General features: G+C 41.3%; 1 protein-coding gene across 1 annotated transcript in view; it reads right to left on the bottom strand.

Annotated features, from left to right (window-relative positions):
* Positions 1-1,439: 1,439 nt before the first annotated feature.
* Positions 1,440-22,429, bottom strand: part of LOC147684143 (cytochrome P450 2J5-like) — a 96,704-nt gene continuing 75,714 nt past the window's right edge. The window contains exons 6-9 of the mRNA XM_086944534.1: positions 19,515-19,656; positions 12,934-13,121; positions 10,045-10,186; positions 1,440-3,441 (exon numbers count right to left, since the gene is read on the bottom strand). Of these exons, the coding sequence (XP_086800660.1) occupies positions 3,248-3,441; positions 10,045-10,186; positions 12,934-13,121; positions 19,515-19,656 (666 nt within the window). The 3' untranslated portion in view covers positions 1,440-3,247. The remainder of the gene's footprint in view (positions 3,442-10,044; positions 10,187-12,933; positions 13,122-19,514; positions 19,657-22,429) is intronic.

Below are 22,429 nucleotides of genomic sequence, written 5' to 3' on the forward strand. Positions count from 1 at the left end.
GACTGCAAAACCTTTGTTAACGATTCAAAGATAGCAATGACTAAAACCTTTTCTTATCTGGGAATTATTTTTAATAATAGGGGGACATGGTCTACAGCGATTGCTTCCCGGAACCTGGCCTTTGCCCGCTCAATAGGGGTGGTCAAGCAATTTGCCAAAAAACTTGGCGGGAAACCGGTAGACACACTACTTAAGATTTACGCTGCAAAATGTGTGTCTACAGCTGTTTATGGGGCGGGGATCTGGGGACTTGCAGATAGCGCAGAAATCCAAAGGGTGGAAAATGCTTTCCTGAGGCATCTTTTAGGTGTCCCGCGTTCCACATCTACTACTATATGCCACAATGAACTTGACAGAGTCCACATTAGTGATCTGATAAAGTTAGCACCAGTCATGTTGTGGCACAAGATTTGGACATGCGAGGACACGACTTTCAATAGGGAAGTAATCCATGATTGCCTGCAGCAAGCAAATGGCGCCAAACAGCCATGGCTGGCCTATGTTAAAAAAATTTTAAACTCTATCGGCCATCCAGAATTTTTCTCGAACCCAACCTCATGTGCCCAAGTGTCAAAAAAGGTATTAAAAGAGACATGCCTTGACTTACTGGAGGAGAGGAGATATCACTTAGATGGGAATAAGCCTACAATCATAGCCCATCGCCAGATCCTCCATGATCATGGTCTTCATCCTTATTTGGGGCCAAATTTTTCATCCTATCATAGAATGCTTTTAGCACGATTGAGGATGGACTCTTTCTATAGGTTAATAACGTTCCCTGCCCCAAATGATTGGTCTGGGAATCTGATGAAATGCCCGTGTGACGGAGTAGCCACCCAGTCCAATATACACTGTATTCTTTTCTGTAAGTATTATCAGTGGGGGAGGAAAAAACACTTGCTGCCACTATTAAAACTGTGGGGTTTGAGAAGCTGTAAGACTGCCCTTCATAGATTGTACTTGCTCCAAGACGAGCTCACTATTGTAGTGATGATAAAATTTTTGTCATTCATTATAAAATGTAGAGGAACCATGAGAAATGACTAGAAGGCTGAGGGTTTGTTGGAGTATTATTCTGTGCCTAATAACACCACATAATACATAAATATGTAATATTTACCTCAACCTTCTTAATAATTCCTAGGAATTTACCTTTTGTACCAAATGTTTTTATGAAATGATTTTATGACTTTTAATATTAGGTTACTTGATTGCCAAGTGTAATGAAGAAGAGTTTGCTGCAATGATTTCCCTTTTTAATCCATGTGTTAAAAGTCGAGCTTTTATTGTATTTTTTGTGTCTGCTTATATGGTGTTTGTCAAATACCGAATAAAGCTATCTTTTGAATTTGAATTTGAACTTAAGCATATTTTGGTTTACATTGAATTTGGGTGAAGTGTTGAGGTAGAGATGGAAAACTGTATTTAAAGGTGATGATACGGTTAGGCGCAGAACTAACATGCTTATACTATTTTTAATTGGTGCAGATTGATTTCAATGCAGGAAGAGGCTAGAGTACAATTTTGATTAAATTGTCAGTCATGTTGTTCGAATGTAATGTTAAGCCTCTCCAGTTTTATGTCAACAATTGATTATTCATGTATTCATGCAAATACTCAGCAAATAATTTATTGTTTGAGATTGTTGGAGATGGTGGTAAACATCTGTACATTGATGTGGAAGGCTGTACCATTCCTTTATTATTGTTATTTCTTTACACTGTTATAAAATGAAGTTTGTATTACTCAGAATTAGATAACTTGAAGCTTTCTGCTATGTTGTAGTTTTATATCATTTGGACCGTGAAAACAATTGCACATAAAGGAACTTCGTGAAGCAGTATGTGTGGTGTAAAATGGAAGGTCAACATTAACCATCTGACTTTTTAAGTAGATGTTCAGAGTTTGCTGTTAGAGCATGGTATTTGTAAAGATGGAATTTTTTAAATAAGCCAGGATTCGAGGATAGTAATTTACATTTTATATCGCGGAAATAACAAAGTGAACTCTAAAGAAAGTGACAAAATTGTAAAGCAACTATGAAGTATGTTTTACAATGGTTTAATTATCTTGTATTATCTGGTAATATTGTGACGGTTTTTATTAACTTATGACAATAAATTTGAATTGAATTGAATAGACCAGGATGTTGGACATAGCCAGGTCTCTTAGGGGAAATGAAAACTGACAGATCTCATACCATTACTTACAGGCTGTACAAATTTGGAAGAGCAGCATTTGGAAGATATCAGACCTGCCAGATAACTAACATGGAACATGAGGGGCCTACAGCGTTACTGACTTCCCAAACCAATACACACAACAGGCAATTTTATCAGTGGGAGTTTATTATACTCTAAACTATTGTAGAAAATGTAAAACAGAATTGTCATGTTAGTGATACAAATATTATCAAATGCAAACTAAATGGAAGTTAAAACACCAGACAGTGTGCTGGGTATGGTGGTTGCCTGTTAAGGACAGAACAGCAAACAGTTGTGGGGTGCAAAGGCCTAGTAACTAATTGCTGGGTGACACAAGGACACATACATTTTTTAGGCTGTGGGATATTAGGTGATTTGCACAGAATCACAGGCTATTGAGGCGACTATGAGACTCGAACCTGGAGCCCAATCTGCAGCTCTAGCTGTCACACCACATCCTCTTCCCATTACATCATCGTGACATTATCCACACAACAAGTACTATTAGGACTTGGAGGCTTATACCTACTAGGTAGATAGTAAGACACTATTCAGTACAACATGAGTAAAATGCATCCTATAGGGTTGGTGTAATGATGACAGAAATCGCTCCTAGTGGAGGAGTGAAAACAAACCACAGGGAAGGTCTATTTCTTCTGTCTGTTGGTTGTGTCTATTAATTTTGTTGGTATCAGGACTTTATTTATTCAACGTATGCCATAGTAGAACTATTCAGAGAGATTGTGTCTATGGGACAAGGTAGCGTAAATACTGGTAAAAGTTTAAAAAGACTACAGAATTATTTAAAAAATCAGTCATTTATTGCACTTATGAACAAAGATATAGAAGAAATGCTATCCATTTATACAATAGAGGTATTGCATACAATCTTCTGACCGGGAGGTATAGAACTTTAGAACCTCAGGTAATATCCATACAGTTATTTGCTTATTTTACTCGTAGGGAAAATGGGCATACAGTTAACAGGGGTGCACACAGAAAGTTCTTGCAACACCTGCATCCTCTCCATCACTCCCCTCCTTTTATGTTGTTGTTTTCAGGCGTGAAACAGCACACAACGTGTATGGGTGAGGGTGCATTAAAGATCCATAAACAGAGTCGAGTCTGGCAGACTTCACCCCCTCAGGGAGCTGAAACTTAAAAGTCCGGAGCAGGTTAGTGAAGAAGATGAAGAGTTCCATCCTCGCAAGCTTTTCCCCCAAACACATGCGATGCCCTGTGAGAGGGAAGAAGAGGTAAAGAGTAAGTTTGATCCTCAGTTCAAACAAGCATTGGCAAAGACAATAGGTCTGGTGTTGGCAGTCAGGCTTCTGGCTATTCGTGTTTTGTTATGGGTTTTGCAAAACTTTATTGTTTGGGAATATGCTGGGTCCTCATCAGACTAAAGAAAAATCATTTGCTACAGTCAAAGTCTTTTTGTTCCCAAGAAAACCACACATTACCATAGTACTCCCTGGCACTGAAGGGAACTATTTAAAAAGGCAATAATTCTGGCATTGGCTGCAAGCCTCATGCTTATGAGGGAGGAGGGAAAAAAGGATAAAAAGAAAGAATGAAGACAGGTTAGAAGAAAAGAGCGAAGAATAGAAAAAAGAAAGAAAGAAAGAAAGAAAGAAAGAAAGAAAGAAAGAAAGAAAGAAAGGAGAGAAAGAAAGAAAGAAAGAAAGAAAGAAAGAAAGAAAGAAAGAAAGAAAGAAAGAAAGAAAGAAAGAAAGGAGAGAAAGAAAGAAAGAAAGAAAGAAAGAAAGAAAGAAAGAAAGAAAGAAAGAAAGAAAGAGAAAGAAAGAAAGAAAGAAAGAAAGAAAGAAAGGAGAGAAAGAAAGAAAGAAAGAAAGAAAGAAAGAAAGAAAGAAAGAGAGAAAGAAAGAAAGAAAGAAAGAAAGAAAGAAAGAAAGAAAGAAAGAGAAAGAAAGAAAGAAAGAAAGAAAGAAAGAAAGAAAGAAAGAAAGAAAGAAATAAAGAAAGAAAGGAAGAAACAAAGAAAGGGAACAAAAGAGAGAAGGAAAGAAAAGCTTGGACACAGCTTTTTACTGAGAAACAGCATTTACGACGCTGTAAACAAAATGAGGTAACTTTACAAAGCAGTTGTTACAGCGACCGCATTGTTACAATGCGTGCCATTATATTGCAAATCATATCAACGACTTACTGTAAGGGACATGCAACACCAGGGAATGTATTGGATTTTTAAATCCAACACCTCCCTGCTGTTGCGCAAACTGGAGTAGGGATAGTAATTAATACTATTCCTGAGTCCAGTGTGCCCCCTACAGCAGGTCGTTGAATCGACTTGGAATGTAATGGCACACGTGGTAACAACACGGTCATTGTAACGACCGTGTTGTAAAGCCATGTGTAGTGAATGTATGCGATGTAACGTCATACATTCCTCTTTCCTCTCTCACTGAATGTGCCTGCCCACAAACCTTTGACCATTGATGCTCGTCAATGCTTCGACACACCGCTGACAAAGCCGGAAGTCTTTGTCTCCCATCCTAGAACAAAGAAAGGGAGGAAGTAAGCCAAGCACTGCTGCACAGCACTCAACGTTGCTACTAGTGGTCGGTGCACAGTTTTTTTATATTTGAGAATTCCGTTGGCTGGGATAATAACCAGTGGGTCCCTCCACTAAGGGACCTGCAGAGGCACCGAAGAGAAGCAATTCATGGTGCACTTGTTTCGTGAAGAGCACCAGGGGCCATCCGTTGGCCCACCGGTGCCGACTGGAACCCCTTCACTGTGTCTTAGGGAGGATCCTCAAACTCTTCCAGATTTAGTCTTAAATTGTAATCTAATAAAGCCCCTAACTCCTAGTTATAAACTATTTTCTGGTTTGTGGACGGAGGCAGAGATCACTGAAGAAGTGAGTTCCATGTGCATCTTTTAACTTTTTTGGTCCTGTGATTTGAATACATTTTGACTTCCCTTCCCCGCATAGGAGGTTGTGTGTCAGACGCACTCACTCATACAGAAGTAAAACTGAAGGAAAATCAGCAGTCATCATCAGTTACACTTTCAGCCACATTCAGTCACATTTTGCCCCTGGACCACTTGTCACAGAGTCAAGTAATGACGTTACAACCGAGATTGTTACAAGATAAGACCCCAGGGGGACAAGGAGGCCATGCCAAAGGGATTGCCATAAGCCAGAGTAATAATTCCAACCCACGGTGAAGGTGGGCCACTGCGCCCTACTCCCTTGGGGAGCTGAGAGAATTTTGGGCATGTGGAAGGGCGGTCTCTTTCAGTAGCGGGCGGTTTCTTTCAAAGTAGCGGGCAGAGGGAGGGGACAGGGACGAACAACAACAAAAAAATATAACTTACCTGTTCGATGCTCTGACACTCCTCTCTGACTCCATCACGGTGCACTGCAGGCACCTGCTCCCAGAATTCCCCAGCTCAATCCAGACGCTTCATGAAAGCAGCATCAGTATTGGCCTGAGTGCTGATGATTTGTGCTCCCTGTAAGACTGGGAGCCTGTGCCTTCTGGTCTCTCCAACCCAGGAATGCATCTGGGTTGGAGAGAGCTTCAGCGGGCACGAGGGTTTGGCCAGCCTGAGACGGCCGGCCAAACCCTCATGCGCACTGACAACCAGTGCACCTACAACTTCCCCTCTGCCTGTCATCTCTGTGGCCTCATCCCCTAGGGAATGCTGAGGAGAAAAATAAAAAACGATAATAAACACAGGTTGATTATTGTTATATTTTTCATTTTTTGGCTGCTGGTGGGGGGGCGATGCTCCTCCGCCATAGCGAAGGAGCCGCTTCTCTGGTTTCCAAAGGGTTGGTTTTGGCAACTGTGGGTGTGACATCTTATGGACTAGGAGGCGACTGAGGCCTCTCAGAGCAGTGTGTTTATCCAATTAAGAAAGGACCCCTGGTTTGAGCATTATAGAGCCTGTGGACTGATGCGGCTTTAATACCAATTAAGTTATGAGATTCTATGATTAATTGGCATCGCCCAGGAGACTCTCAGAAGTATTTTCCCAACAGAGATATTTGATTGGCTTGGAATCAGCATGTTGAACCAAAGGAGAGTCAAAGCATAAGATTAAGACAAGGGGCCAAAAACGTTCAGGGGCTCTGATCCGATGCCCATAGAGCACTTAGGGATCTGCCAAGAGAACAGCAACAAGCAAGGTGTTGCTGTCATCCCACCCAAAGCCACCAATGAGCAAGGGAAAAACAAGAATTCACAACATTCCACCATGTCCTGTTTTGGGTCGCATTACCATATAAGTCCTGGCCAATTACCGCTGACCCAGCATCAGTAATTTAAGAAAAATATCATCCTTCAAAGGAAATTCAAATTACTGTCATACCCCAAAATAAATATTGCGCTTCAGTTGCAGTCACAACCGGGTCTGTCTGATGATTCATGTGATGAATATGTATGTAGCAGAGAGGTATGATCAAGAGGAAGCATTACCCTTATTTTAGATATTAATGTTCAGGATATAAGGGCAATTCCATAGATGATCTGAATTTAGCAAATGTTTTGACTAGTATAAATGTTATGTTATGTTATTTGTTATGTTATGTTATTTTTACTTATACCGCACACAGCTGCCCCAGCAAAGGGTTATCAGATGGTACTCTATCAATATTCCAGCAGCAGCTACAAGAGACAACCATATCAGAAAGATCACAAGGTTCACAAAAAAGGTATCAATGGCACCCCAAAGGCATTCAATTCTAAGCAGCATGTCTCAAACCCAATAATGGGATAAGAGGGTGATGACTTGCCCCACCCCGACCCATCCAGTCCTGGATGCTATGAGCACTATAATCAATACCTTTCTAAAATGACAGATACTCAAAGACAGAAACCTGCAGAGATCACTTAATGCGTGGGTTTTTTTCAGACGAGATAAAGACTAAAAGACAGGAATTGTTGCCTATTTCTGATATGACACTTATTATGATTGTTGCTTTCCGAATGTAAAGAAATGTTAAGGGGCACTCCCGTAATGCAATAAGCAGGCTGCAGCATAACAGCCACTAATAAAACTATTTGTAGCAAACAACTTAAATCAGGGGTGTTGTAGAACATTAGTTCTGACACTGGGAATACATTAAAGAGTCATCTTATTGATGACGCTGTGAGCGGATCGACACCCTCGCAACACAATATCATGGCTAAAGGGAATTCCACTGAGTACTTTTAAATTGATTGAAAAAAGGATGGAATTGTGGTACATCATGTTACCACTGAATTTAAGTAGCATGTGTACTAAAGCCAGTCCAACTGCTCAGCTTAAGCATGGTCACACTCAAGCTGACTGGTTGGCCTGGCGTTAGTACCTTAGGCTACCTGCCAAGTACAGATATGACCTGACTTTTGCTTGGTGAATCTGCTGAACTGCCGGATCACTGGTTTAATTATCTCTAATATACACACAGACACATTTATTTTTATCACCAATCTTCACCAACGTACCAGTAGATTAACTAAGAGATCCTGATGAAAGCCATGACATTTGTGTTGGTCAATAGGCTGAAACATGTTGATCACTTTCTAGTGCAACAGCCTCTAATGTCAGCAGTTACACTACTCACTATTTGTTTTTAATCCTAGCACCAGGTAGCAAAAATAAACTGTGTCAGGCTAACCTCGTAGCTAGTTTTAACCACTGTTTATCTAGCACCGCCCTCCCTCCACCACACACTATGCTCACATTGGGTTTTAGGACCACCACTTGTATCAAAAAACATCCCTGAGCTCCTCCCTCACAGCGAGGGAGTTGTAGCCTGGGTCACGACTAGGCTCGTGACGCGATGAGGTATCCCGATGATGAAGCATGACACCGCTGGCGTCTGATTGAATCCATCCTTAAAAGGGACTCCCCCCCCCTCACTCCTTCTAGTATAGTTGTTTCCACCCACACACACGTGCCTTGTGCGACCCCGGTTCTGAGGGCTATTTGTGTGTTTCATAGTCTTGTATTGGAGAGTTTTCCCTCGCTGGTCCTTTAAACCTCCTCAGGCCCCCTTTTTGTATTTTTTGTACAAGAAGATACTAGCAACTATCCTGGAAGATGTCGAAGCTATACTAGGTTTAATACCAAATTATAAGATCTTGCTGACAGGTGACTTTACAATCATTTACTCAAACCAGGTCAAAACGTTCCCCAGACAGTAGGGACCAACAATAATCTGCCCTGGCTCCATTCTTTGAAGTCAAAAATTTTACCTGTCTGGGTGTATTGGTTAGTGCAAACTAATGGACCTTGGGATTTATCCTTTAAATGGTAAACATATTAATGATCAACCGACCAAACCAACGTTCAAAACAACAGTCCAAGAATCAGACACGGATTATACACTTTTTCACATTCACTATTTTAACATTTTACAGGATTTCAAATTAAACCCAGGCCAGGCAGTGATAACAATCCACAACACATTATTCTAACTATTGAGAGTGGAATTTAAATCACGCATGGCCAGATGTGTGATCCATTTTTGCATGCGCAAACAGGTTTGAGACCCGTTTGCGCATGCAGAAACCTACAGGGCCATGTACAAACCCTATTAAGCGAATCACAATTTATTTGCAACTCGCTAAATAGGATTTGCGACTCGCTGGTAGGAAGGGGCGTTCCCTTCCTAATAGTGACCCCAAATGCCATGCGTGACTGTTTTGCGACCGCAATTGCAGTAGCAAATTTAGTCGCAGTTCACCACCATTCACAGAAGGGTGGTACACCACTCACAAACCGGAAGGGGTCCCCAGGGGACCCCTTCCCATTTGTGACTGGCTCTAAAAATATTTTTATGGGGCTGGCAGTGGTTGCCCTGAAAAAATTAAATGAAAATGTTTTTTTTAACTGCATCACGTTTTCCTTTAGGGAAAACCGGCTGCATTAAAAAAAATGTTTTATTTAAAAGCAGTCCCACACATGGAAGTCTGCTGAGCCCAGCAGGCCACCATATCTGGGAGGGCTAGTCATTCCCAATGGGGTCGCAAATTACGAGGCATAGAATTTGCCACCCCATTGGGAATTGCAAACAGTGTCTCTAACACTTTTGTACATTTGCATTAGAGACTCGCAAATTGCGAGTCGCAATTTTTCGCAATTTGCAAGTCGCTAATGCCAATGGTCGTACATCTGGCCCGCAATGTTTTAAGTAAGGAAGATTTGCCGGTGATGAAAAGATAAGACCTGTGTTTAACCAGTTTTTTCCTAGCTTTGTGTCAATTTTAAAAATCCAATCAGAAGGATTCAGAAGTGATACTGATTTCTTCACTGTTCTTCATGTCCACATTTTTGAGTTCCTAGCTGCAGCTGCCGCAACAAACACCTATAAGGAAAAACGCAAAAGCCCAACTGAGCTTAAAATAAAACTACAAAAGGTATGGTATAGACAACTACCTAAAAGCTAGACTAAATCCTATCGAATTGTGTTAAAAATGTTTTAGTCTAAGGCTACCTACCCCACTGTGATTTTTAAGACTAGAACTACACTTGACTCCCTTTCCTGATATCAACAAAATCATCTACGTTATAGAATCAAGTGCCTTAATAGCACTTGTTAATTAACTAGCTTGTGTGCAGATATGCTCATTGTGAGATAGCAAAATTCAGTCACTCAAGGTGAATTTAACCAGTGGCATAAGTAGGCTGACCCACTGCCTCATGACATATGCTGCAGTGGGCGGAAGCAAAATGTGAATGATACAACAACAGACCAGTAGATGAAGACAGGTGGCTGAAGGCCCCTAAATATAAGTGTATTAAAAATATGTTAATAAATCAAAAGGTCTGGGATAAAGCCAGACCTAAAACAGTGAACATTTTGCAACCAAATTGATACCTGCTGAAAAAGGTAAGAATGCCTCCCTGGTGACAAAGTTCCCTTCCTGGTCGAGGAAATGGCTTGGGTTGAATTGCCGGGGAGTCTCCCAGTATTTAGGGTCATACAGAACAGAGGTTAGATTGGTCAAAACCATAGTGCCCTGCAAAGAAAGAAATATATGTCAACTGATTCCAACCCATAACATCATCCTACTTATCTACGCTCTTTGTAGTTAACTCATATCCACAATAAAATCTTCACTCATATATGCCTCTTTCCCTCCTTGTTCCTTTCTTCATGACTTTTCCCCATACTACCAGGTTGATAAAGTCAGGGCGGAGAGTGGACAACAGGCGACTTTCTCTGTCAATCACTACATCACAAGCCTGCTGAGTTATAGAGTAGTTCTGGCACCTCCCACACTCAGCAATGATAATAAATAGCATATTACATGCTGAACAGAAATATACATATATATATATATATATATATATATATATATATATATATATAAATAGATATGTATATAAATATATATATATATAAATATATCTATCTATCTATCTATCTATCTATATATATATATATATATATATATATATATATATATATATATATATATATATATATATATATATATATATATATATATATATATTTCCCCGCAGCAGAAAGTGGGCGGACGCGCTAGCTGGCAATGCTGGGGTATAATTAGTGCCCGGACCGGTCACTGTACCTGAGCCTGAGTCTGCAACAAGGCTGTCTGCACAAACTGTCTGCGGTGGACATGTGATCGAAACGCTGACGCATGGGACTACATCAACCAGGATTCATAGCAAGGACTGCGAAGGAGGTGGAAAGAACAGTGCCTCTAACTGGATTAACCAGACTCCAATGGGAGTATGATCAGCAGCTTACACCCCACAAAACCATCGTAGCACAAAACACAAAGCTGGCAATGATTTAGGCAAACGCCGAAACGCGTCTGCCAGGTGTTTTTAATGAACTGTGTCTTCCTGATGGTGGCAGTAAATTTTACCTGGATTTGCTCCAATGCATGTGTCGGACCCGTTCTTGAAGGAAGAGGCGGGACTGGTGGTGTATATATATGTGATCAAGGCTATCTCTAGCCAAAACGTGTCATGGCGGACTGGTGCTGGGCTAACAATCAATAAAGAAAAATTGCTGGTTCCGGTTTTCCTGAGTGGCATAATTCGCTGCATTGGTTTACTTTGGGAGCTCTACGTACCTCATATATATATATATATATATATATATATATATATATATATATATATATATATATATATATATATATATATATATATATATATATATATATATATATATATATATATATATATATATATATATATATATATATATATATATATATATATATATATATATACATATATAATGCAGCAATTCAGCCACTTTAGTGCTGGTTAGCAGTGGTAAAGTGTGGAGAGTCCTAAAGCGCCAACAAAAACGTGTTCCGAAAACTGGAGGATGAAGGCAAAAAGTTTGGGTATGACCCTGCAGAAGTGCATGAAAGTAGATGATGTGTAGAAGTTTTTTGTGTGCATGCTTAACAACAAGCTGAAAATGGATCGACACTCAAATTTACAGGTGTACACTTATATGATGCTATTGCCTTTGAAACTATATTGTAATAGTTCAAGTTCCAACATTTGTATAGCGCACTACTCACCCAGAGGGTCTCAAGGTGCTTGAGGGAGGGAGGTGTATTACTTATCGAATATCCAAGTTTTTAGTTGCTTTCTGAAGGAGAGGTGGTTCTGTGTAAGGCAGAGGTGGGTGGGGAGAGAGTTCCAGGTCTTGGCCGCTAAGTAGGAGAAGGATCTTCCCCCCATGGTGGATCTGTGGATGCGCGGAATTGCGGCGAGGGCTTGATTGGACGATCGGAGTTGTCGGGAGGGGGTGCAGAAGGATAGACGTGTGTTGAGGCATTCGTCTCCTAGGTCGTAGTGGGCTATGTGTGCGTCGGTGAGGAGACGGAACGTTATTCTCTTGTTGACAGGGAGCCAATGGAGGCCTTTCAGGTGGCTGGAAATGTGAGCTTGCCGAGGGATGTCCAGTATGAGTCTGGCTCAGTGCCATGTTGTTCTCACCCTTCACATTCACTGTTTATCATTTCTGCTGTATGTATTCATGGAAGTCATGGTTGTCGCTTTCTGAATTATGTGTTCTTGAAAAAGTGTCTCTAACATGGGCTCAGTTTCTTGTGCCTGCTTCCTGTATTGCAATCATTCAGAATAGTTCACTGTAGTTTTGTCACTAGTTTGTTCCGTCATCTCCAGATGGCATTAGCATAGAGGGGGCTGATCCCATATTCCTGTAGAAGGAGATTGCTTAGGTGGGAAAGCTATGAGACACATTATGCTGCTCTATAATTCAGTACACTGATTTGTGGAAATATTAATTATTTTGTTCACACCATGAACAATCTGGAGTTTTCATTATGTTCTGTGAGAAACAATTCTTATATAAACCCTTAACTTTAGGGGTGAGCCAGAATTCTGGGAGACGTTCCCATGCAACTAGGGATACTGTCGGATTTCCTATTGGTTTTCCTGCTCATTTGGGACTTAAAATAACTCCTGGTGCTGCCTATTTTTTGGTATTGCCCTATTAGCGAGAGCCTTCATGGCAATGACTTAGTTTCTGAACTCACAATTTCTGTATTGCACCTTTTGAATTTTGTAATACATCTTTCTACATTTTCTAATTCTAGCACTCACTTGAGTCTGTCTTCCCTTAATTGATGGTATTTTTATGTTGTTTTGCATCTTATCTTGGGCCACATTCCACACACCAACAACATGCATTGCAGTTACAGTGCTATTTGCGTCACATGTTGGCCGCATTTTACATTTACTCGACCTTTTCAATCTGGTAGCCTTGCACAGGGGCCTGCTTCACACACACTCGTGGTAAGCCCACAGCTGAAATACTGCTGAGGCGTTGAATCTCGTGGATCACAGCATTGGTGTACGGAAGCTTTTCCCGATCTGCATAGGAGATCACCAAGGAGGATCCAAAAACAGCATCAAGTTCCTTCTGGACTCTGTCTGAAAAGAAATGTTCATGTTACATGCGCTACAGTAAGCAAAGGTTTCCAATAAAACCCAAAAAGAGGGTATCAGGTCACACAGGGCCCTGAGGGAAGTCAATTGTAAATTCCTGTCCATTTAGACCATTGATAATGGAGATTTTGTGAACGGTCATTCGTCGCCCTGATCAAACCTGGGTAGGAAGGGAAAATACTTCACCTTTTGACAGGAAATACTATATACAGAGGTGAATCCATGATTGAACATCTTCCACCATAAGAAGCGATAGCTGTCAATTATTGTGTAGTGTAGTTCTTATATCCCTAATAGGCTTTGCGCATTGGAATACCATACACTATGGATTTGACATAAGACTGAGGTCTGTATGTCTCTATTGAGTATATTAAACTTAATTGTGTGTGTGCCAGCTAACTCAGACGTCACTCGAAACTTTCTCGAATGAACAAGAAGGAAGGGATTAGTCTCTGACAACTGCATAAACATGACAACTTTGTTTTCCCTAGAACCAGAACAATATCTTCAGAGTTGTGGAAACGATAGATAACTATTTCACTCAGTCAATCGTGCATGCTTCGTTCCTACAGAGTTTGCACAAAAATAGAGAGGCGGGCGTTTCACTAAAAAAGGGTTTATTGAACAGTCTTCTTTCTCATGCAGGAGAGGTGAACTGCTACAATCGTTAGAAAGAATGTGAAGTATAATACGTACAGTGTAAACAGTAATATAAAATAATACTGTAATAGCATTGTCTGTTGCTATGACATATATAAAAATACATACATAAATACCACAGGCTAAAATACTCAACTGGTGCTTCTAAAATACGTCTACCCCAATGTACCTAACCTAGGTCTAGTACGAGGGAAAAAGTAGGTGCTGTCTTTGCTATAGCTAAGTTTTGTTAGGAATTGCCAAAGGTTTCTCTAGGTTCTAATCAGCTCCATACCTTAGAATGAGAGCAGTTGGTATCTCTTTCCCGGGACTCAATTTCCCAACACCCCACAAGGGGAGTCAGAAACACTGTAGCTGGATTCTGGGCAGGAGGATGACAGCTTCTAGTCAGTGCAGCAGCTGGGGAGTTGGATCCTTCGATACTTGCTGTGGTGAGCTGCATCGTGCAAGTAGGTAGTCGAACTGCACCGAACCACACCGTGCTTTGCCATAGCAAGTGAAGGTATATTTATACCTTGAAGGTGTTTAGGAATGCCAGTATTGACGTAAAAGTCGGGCATATGAACGTCATGAATAAACCCCTAAGGAATAGATGTTCATGCATAATAAATGAGTTCTTGGAGAAATTAATATTCAGGCAAGGGGAAGTCCCTAAAGCTTAAGAGTCTGGGTTTCCAAGAAATTGTTGTAACGTAGATGAACGAATGTAAGTAGCCATGCCTGTATTTGGATAGCATGGGCTATGCCTAAATAAGGACTGGATTTCTATCCCTATATCAGGGCAATGTGAATTGTTCCCATATAAGGGCATGAATTGGGAAATGCATACGGAATCTAAATCGATACACAACAATTGAGCTTGATCATGCGTGACATTTTCATGTTTTCTGTGTGCCTATGTGTGACATTTCAGTGTCATATGTGACAGACACTTTGAGTGACACTTCTTTGCATGTGGAACACGCAGTTAAGAACATGAAACTAGATAAATATTAGAAAGAACCCCCATTTGGGCAATGTTATGGTCTACAACAATTCGGGGGCATATTTACAAGCCCCTTTGCCTCTCTTTTGCATCACGCTAAGTGGTACAAGAGCAAAGCAAACTAAAAATAAGATTTATGAAGCCACACAAATCTCGAGTAATACAACACAACGCAAATCACAATGTTGCATTACTCTGTGCCAAGGAGGCATTTCAATGCAAGTTGCATGGATGTTCCCGGGCAACATCCATGAATTTTGATGCATTCTCACATGTACTAGAAGTGGTGAACCTGGGAATGCCCCAAAAACCTAAGCTTTCCTAGATGAGGCATAACTAGGAGAAATATGTTTATTTCTTTGTGTATTTTCCTCTTACTATGTGTGCTGCATTCTGCAGCACACAGAGAGAGGACAACGCCACAGGGGATTGTTTCTGTGCAAGAGGTGCCCTTTTCTGAACACAAACACTCCTCCTTATAATATAGTGCAAGGGTGCCTGTGTATGTGCTGGGCAGCCAAAAGGGCGTCAGAGCAGGCGGAAAAGGCAGAAATGTGCTGTATTGCCTTAAATACGGCACATTCCTACCCTTTCCCTATCACACAGTGCAGAAATGTGACTTGCTGCACTACATGACTTGGCCATAAACATGGCCCACAGAATACAGAGTGGCCTTATTTATAAATGTGGAATTGGCAAAAGTATTGGTCACAGTAGTCGTACAAACATTGGCAGCTCTGTGATGGATGTATTGCTTTGTTTTTCACACAATTTTGAAATCTATATTTGATTGTAAAAGGCAATTATTTTCTTGATCTTGGATGGATGAAAATCAGTATAGATCCTTCCAGGAATGTAGTTTGAGACACTGAGTATAGACAATGCTCAAACAACTGAGCTGCATTTTCATAAATGGATACCAATATGTCAAACAAAATATTATCTCCACATAGCAGACTCAAGGCGTTAGCCGCAGGACAAATCTCCTTGAAATAGACACTAATACATTGAGTAACAGCCACTGCTGAAGAGAAGGTTAGTAACAATCCAGCAAATGGAACAAACTTTGAAGCTAAAGTAAGAGCATTCTTCCTAGTTTGGGCTAGAGTGAAATAATTAATGCCAAGTAATCCCATGTTAGATTAGTTGTTGGGAGCCCATAGTTAATGTAGTGCATTTGATAGTACTAGAGGCTTGCCAGGGTGTGTCTTACTTGTACAGCAGGCAGGCACTTAACAACTAAAGAAATGCATTGATACCCTTTGTTTGACCTAAAACTGTTATGCTAGCACTGGCAAGCCTGAAACTCAATCTGTTTCTACTGGTCTCATATGTAAGAGGTCCAACTTTTCTTCCATAATCGTAACAGAATATTATTTTTAATTTGATAAATGAAGCACTTTCACAACCATCTCACACCAGCAGAACAGTCTGTTTATCTAATATTGTAAAGTGCCAGATTGATGGGTTTGAGTGTGTGGTATTGTGGAGAGGCAAATGAAAGATTGATTAAATGAGAGGATGAATAGATGCAGAAGTGTACGGCTGAGTGCAAGTGAGTGCGTATTCGCATAATAAATAACTGTGTAGAATAATGTATGGTTGAATAACTGCATCAATGGAAGCATCCAGGTACTTTCAGTACCAGACACCGAGAAATTGAGTTTTAGGGGACTCAAGCTACAACCACAATTCTTGGCATAGTGAAACTCGTGCTGCTTCGGTTCTGATAGGGATGACATCTGGGCTGGCAGAGAACATTTATCCCTGCTTCCAGGGGTACAGGATTGGGGAGGCACCACTTGGGCTGTTAGAAGCCACAGCAGGCAGAGTCCAGATACTGGGTTTAATAGTAATGGAGCTTGCCGAGTCCCTGTAGCTCAGAACAGGAGGCCAGCCAACTAGCCCTTGGTGTCACTCTGGTGGTCTTGGATTCAAAGTGCAGATCCAGTCCTTCTATCTCGGGTAGCAGAGCAGTTGTTCTTTCATGGTGGGCGGCAAAGCAGTTGGGCCGTCCTTCTTGCAGCAGGGCAGCAGAGCAGTCCTTCTTCTGAGTCTTCCACAGGTTCAGAAGTGATCTGAAGAGTTGGTACTGATGTTTTCATATTTATACTTGGTGCACACTTGGAAATAGGAAAAGCTTCTAGAGTTTCCCCCTACAGAGGTGTATGAGCCAAGCCAGTGCCCTCGAAGTGCAACTGTGGTAGATGACTGCTCCATCTCTCACATCCTACCAAATATGGCGGAAAACAGCCATTACAACGAGGCTCTTACCACGTAAGTTGTTACATTGCATACGAAACAACGCATGCGGTGTAACAACAAATACTATTACAACGCAAACCATTATATCGCATGCGCTTATAAAAAGCATGTGATGTAATGGTTATCCACATCGCTGTGAGAAAACTGGGCTGTTCCATTTCCTCACAACGACGTGCAGCGCCCCTCTGATGATGCTGGAACCAGGAGAGAGAAACCACGAGGAGAGAGAGGTAAGGGGGATTGTGCTTGGGGTGGGGGTTACTTTTTAAGGGGTTAGGGTAGTGTCGAAGTAGGGTAGGAATGTTTGTGTGGTGGAGGGTTGTGTGTAGGGGGAGGGTTGTGCTGGGAGTAGTATTTTAGGGTTTAGGGTAGTGTTGTGGTGTTTGTGTAGTGTACAATAGTGTTTTAGGGTTTAGGGTAGGGGGAGGGTTGTGCGGGGGTAGTATTTTAAATATTTAGGGTAGTGTTGTGTTTGTGTAGTGTGTGGTAGGGTTTTAGGGTTTAGTGTAGTGTAGGGGGGTCGTGCAGGGTAGTGTTAGAGTGTAGGGACAGGACTGGGGAAGGGGGGGTCATGCTGCGGGTAGCGTGTTAGGCTTTAGGGTAGTGTTGTGGTGTTTGTGTAGTTTAGGGTAGTGTATTAGGGTTTATGGTAGTGTCGCAGGTCGTGCAGGGTAGTGTTAGAGTGTAGGGACTGGACTGGGGGTAGGGGGAGGGGTGTGCAGGGGGTGGAGTTTTAGGGTTTAGGGTAGTGTTGTGCAGTTTGTGTAGGGTAGTGTTGTAGGATTTATTGTTGTGTTGGTGGTTGTGCAGGGTAGTGTAGTGTTATTGTAGGGAGAGGGTAGGTTGGAGTCACTTACCTTGCAAACTTTTACCATGAGTATAACTTTACCACTCACGCCTTTGCATTGAAATGGCATGTGTGGTAAAGGTATAGTTGTGGTAAAATTTGGCGTTGTAATGTAATTGACATTGCGTAGTAGAACGTGCGTTGTAAAGGCATGCGTGGTATTTCTATGTGATGTAACGAGTGCTTTTTGAAGATGGCACATCCTGCCAGCACACAGACCCTCTGTTGTGATGCTGTCTAGGAGGTATATACAAAGTTACATATTCACAAAGGAAGAGTAAGAGGATCTAACTTAAAGCACAACCTCCTATAACATTACTTCACAAAAGGTGCTTGAATCTGTAAAGTCCCTCTAAATCAATCAATCTAATTTTATTTGTAAGACTCGCTGTAGAGTCGAGATATTCAAAGAATATTGGAGAAGAAATCTCACCCACAACTGATTGTGTCAAGCTACATCATAGGAATGTTCTCCACACTAGAGTAGGTGAATACCACCCTGGGGGACTCAACCACATTGGGAGTTCTTATATAATTGTTTATCTGAACAGAAGCAGGGATCCAGTGTCAAAAATATCTAAGGGTAAACCCAAAATATATTTTTATTTGGAGGGTACCCTTGATGTGATTACAAGTAATTAATAGAAGGATTGATGGTGAAGTACAATGATTCACTCATCCTATTAAATTGCCAACATGTTTCAACCATCTTTTTCAAGCCGAACTGGTTTACAGTATACTTCAGGGCCTACCTATTCACTGCCTACCTACTGCATGCACTCCATGCAAAAAAGAGGCATAAAGCTCTCCTACCTGTCTTGTGTTATCCTTCAGGATACCCAACAGAAAGAAGAACATATTTGTTCATTAATTAAACAAATTACTAGTGTTCAAGAAAAAAAGCATCTGTGCTTAACCCCTTCTGTGTTCATGACGGAGCCGCTCCGTCATGAGCCTCGGTTGAGCTGTGCTCATGACGGAGCGGTTCCGTCATGGCCCGCTCGGCGCGCCTGCGCGGCGCGTTCTATTGAGCGGGCGCGTTCGTGACGGAACCGCTCCGTCACGAGCACAGCTCAACCGCGGCTCGTGACGGAGCGGCTCCGTCACGAGCATGCGAGCGCTGCTCGCCCCCCCCCCCGCCCCCTTAGCGCTGCGGCAGAATTCCCGCCGCAGCGAAGGGGTTAACGAGGTGTTTTATCTATGCCAAACTTGTTATGAACTCACCACCGTGCGTGGTCACTACAAATAAACAAAGTGCTCAAATGGAGATTATTTCGAAAAACAACAAGACATAAATTCACGCCAGGCCAGGAAAAACATTTCACACACATACCTTTGGTTGTAAATGACTTACCCTATTCTGGGATGGTATCAAATGCCATGGTCATAGCCGTGGTGCGGCAGAATAAAGGGACTTTATTGTTTTAGAAGATGTTTGCTGGGGTCTCAACACTATTATCAGTTATTCCTTTTTGCCATTATTATCGTAGGAGCTTTTTGCCATTTTCTCTGTAAATGATGTATTTCCTCTAAATTGTTTGTTCTGTACAGTGCACTGCCAGCCGTTCCCGGACAGTTGCAGTATAAAAAAGGAAAATAAACAAAAAGTAAAGCATCTCACCTTGGATGTCAGGGTGGGCCACCATGTAGAGTAGGGCCCAAAGAAGAGAGGTTGTGGTGGTTTCTGATCCTGCCAAGAAGAGGTCACCCACCACCTGGACTATGCTCTCTTCGTCAAAAGTAGACTGAGGGTCCCCAGTGGCCTGGAAGGAGAAACAGTAAATATACATTTTGGTGAGTCTCATGTAAAGGATCATATGCGGATGACAACATTTTGATTTGATGGCAATATCTGTATTCTTAAATCCAATGAGTAGCCTCCAGTACATGCTATGTTACATGTTACATAACATACACATATTACACTGGATGTATTGATATTTATCAAGACTAGACCTTCACCATGGAAAGTTGCATATGTAAGCATAAAGGGCAAATTTTACAGAGTTTAAAATTGCACACCAACTTTTTGTTAATAGATTCTGGTTTTGCAAACCTACTTAAGTGCTAGTAGGCTGGTTTGCAAAATCACCATTTGGAGTGACAGGCGCTGCAACCCACCTCCAATAATGATGCGGTAGGTTGCCAATTGCAACTCATTCTGATTAAATGCCATCACAGGAATGGCGACCAGCTGGGGTCAGTAGGCCAACATGTTTGTGATTGGATTTAAATAGAGTACCTTTTTTTATTCATCTCATTTCTATAACTTTATTTCCTTTAAAGTTAAAAATACATCAAAAAGAAATGAAGGGGTTTGAAGGAGTTTTAAAATTAGTTTTGCAGAGATAGACCAGCTAAGAAGGGAAGCTCCTTGTTGTACCCTGCATGTAGAGACACTGGAAAGCATGTTGTATATTCTTAAGTCTTCTTTCTTGGTTCCAGTTCAGGGTAGTATCAATCATAGTTCAGCCAGCTCTAGTCAGGTACTAGCCATGTACCAGCCCCAACAGGAGCAGCCTGCCTAGCTGCTCAGCCCATCTCCAACTGTCCCCACTCATCCACACAGGCACACAGGCAGTCCACGCATGACAGTCACAACAACATTCCAATACCATCTCTCACTCTGGCTCGGGTTTGTCGAGACCATCAATAATAATACTGTGAATCTACAATTTGTGGCTCATATAAGCAATCAAGAGGTCGTGTTTTTGGATCTAAGAGTTTACTTCAGGGATAATAAGATTGAAACATGTTTGCATAGGAAATCCACTGCAGTTAACTTATCCTTACACGCAAGTAGCTTTCATCCCCAACACCTCAAAAATAGTATCCTATACGGAGAAATGCTCCAGTTGAGAAGGAACTGTAGCCATTTGGCAGAGTTTGCTGCGATGCAGGAAAAAATGTCTGCTAGATTCTTAGAGAGAGGCTATACTCAGAAAATTTTGGATACGACAATACATAAATCTAATAAGATGATCAGGGAAGAACTACTATTTAATCAGGGCATAAGGCTGAAGAGTCCATAACTAGACTTATTTTAATATTCAGTAAGCAAGAGAAGGAGTTATGTACCATCTGTAAGAGACATTGATCTCTAGTGCAGGGAGATCCAGTTCTTGGCCCTTCCCTACCCAACAGACCTTCTACAACATTTTGCAAAGCCCCGTCCATGAGGGATGCTTTGATGAAGTCAGTCCTGAGGTGGTGAACACTAGTAGTTGGTTGAAGCCTAAGCCTGGGTTTTACAAGTGTAATTCATGTAGAGCATGCACATTTGGGAAAAATATGAGTGAATATATGACCCACTTTTTTGAGAAACCACAATGCATATCAGAAGTGAACAACTGCAGAGCCGATTTTGCAGTCTACGTGTAAGAATGTGACTGCAAGCTGCAATGTGGGGAGCACGAAACTACAAGTCCACAAAATGGTGTTTCAACATTTGAGAGTTATTAGCAACAATGATCAGAGCTATCCAGTTGCTAGGCACTTTGAACAAAATCATTCCAGTAACCTTAACCCTATCGGGAATTTTGTGATTGATGGTGTGCTCAAATTGGATCAGGGTGGAAACAGAGAGAAGATGCTAAGACAGCTGTAGATGAAATACATTCTGAACTTAGACTCTAGGGTTCATAATGGATTAAATATTGATTAGGACTTTGCCAATTTTTTGTACAAAAAGTTTTTTTGTAAGTGTGTTATTTGTCATTACCTATATATCTTGGTTTCATTCTATGATGTTGTCTCGGTCATACATTGGATTCTGACTGCACAACCCTTCATCAATTCTTAGATAACTTGTTGGTTTTATATTCACTTTGGTGTTGTTTCGTTGCAGTTATTTAGTATGGGGTCCTTGGTACATTGTCTTTGATATATTGGGGAAAATGCATTTAGGTTGTTATACGTTTTTCACAGCACATTATGCCACCACACATGTGGTGCCCTGAAACTTCATGCCATCCACAACCTCCATGCTTGGAATGTGGTGAAGGTTTCCAGGAAGCAGGATTGGAACTCCTGGTTTTGTCAGTTAGCCTCAACCGGTTACTGGATGGGTACTCTGTATATCAGTGTACAACAAAAACCTTTCACTTCTCAACTATGTCTCTACAGTGTTCTTTGAGGGGATATACCTACACACATAACTGATCTCTCATAGCTGACCTGCTGCCCAGTCATCGCTGTGTGGATTTATCCAGTGGAATAAGATTGACTTGCCAGCGTAATTTAATAAAGCAGGGAGGTCAGCAATAATATTAATGTATTATTCCATCTATCATGGATTGAATTATTCCTACATAGCTATTAAGTGTTGAGCATTTAGTAAATTGTGTAATAAGGAATAATGTTTGAATTTCCTTCCAGCATGAGATTTTTGGCTGAGTGTCAAATTTTATATGAATATATATATCTTAGCAGCTCCCCTAGCCCAAAAGCAATGCCGGCTCCGCAGGAGGCAGGGAGCCAGCAGTAACCATGGAGTCATTGGGGCTCCCCCACGGTCCCCAACTTGAGGGCCAGCCC

The sequence above is a fragment of the Lissotriton vulgaris genome, chromosome 11 (genome assembly GCF_964263255.1).
Source record: "Lissotriton vulgaris chromosome 11, aLisVul1.2, whole genome shotgun sequence".
In the NCBI taxonomy this organism is placed as follows: Eukaryota; Metazoa; Chordata; class Amphibia; order Caudata; family Salamandridae; genus Lissotriton; species Lissotriton vulgaris.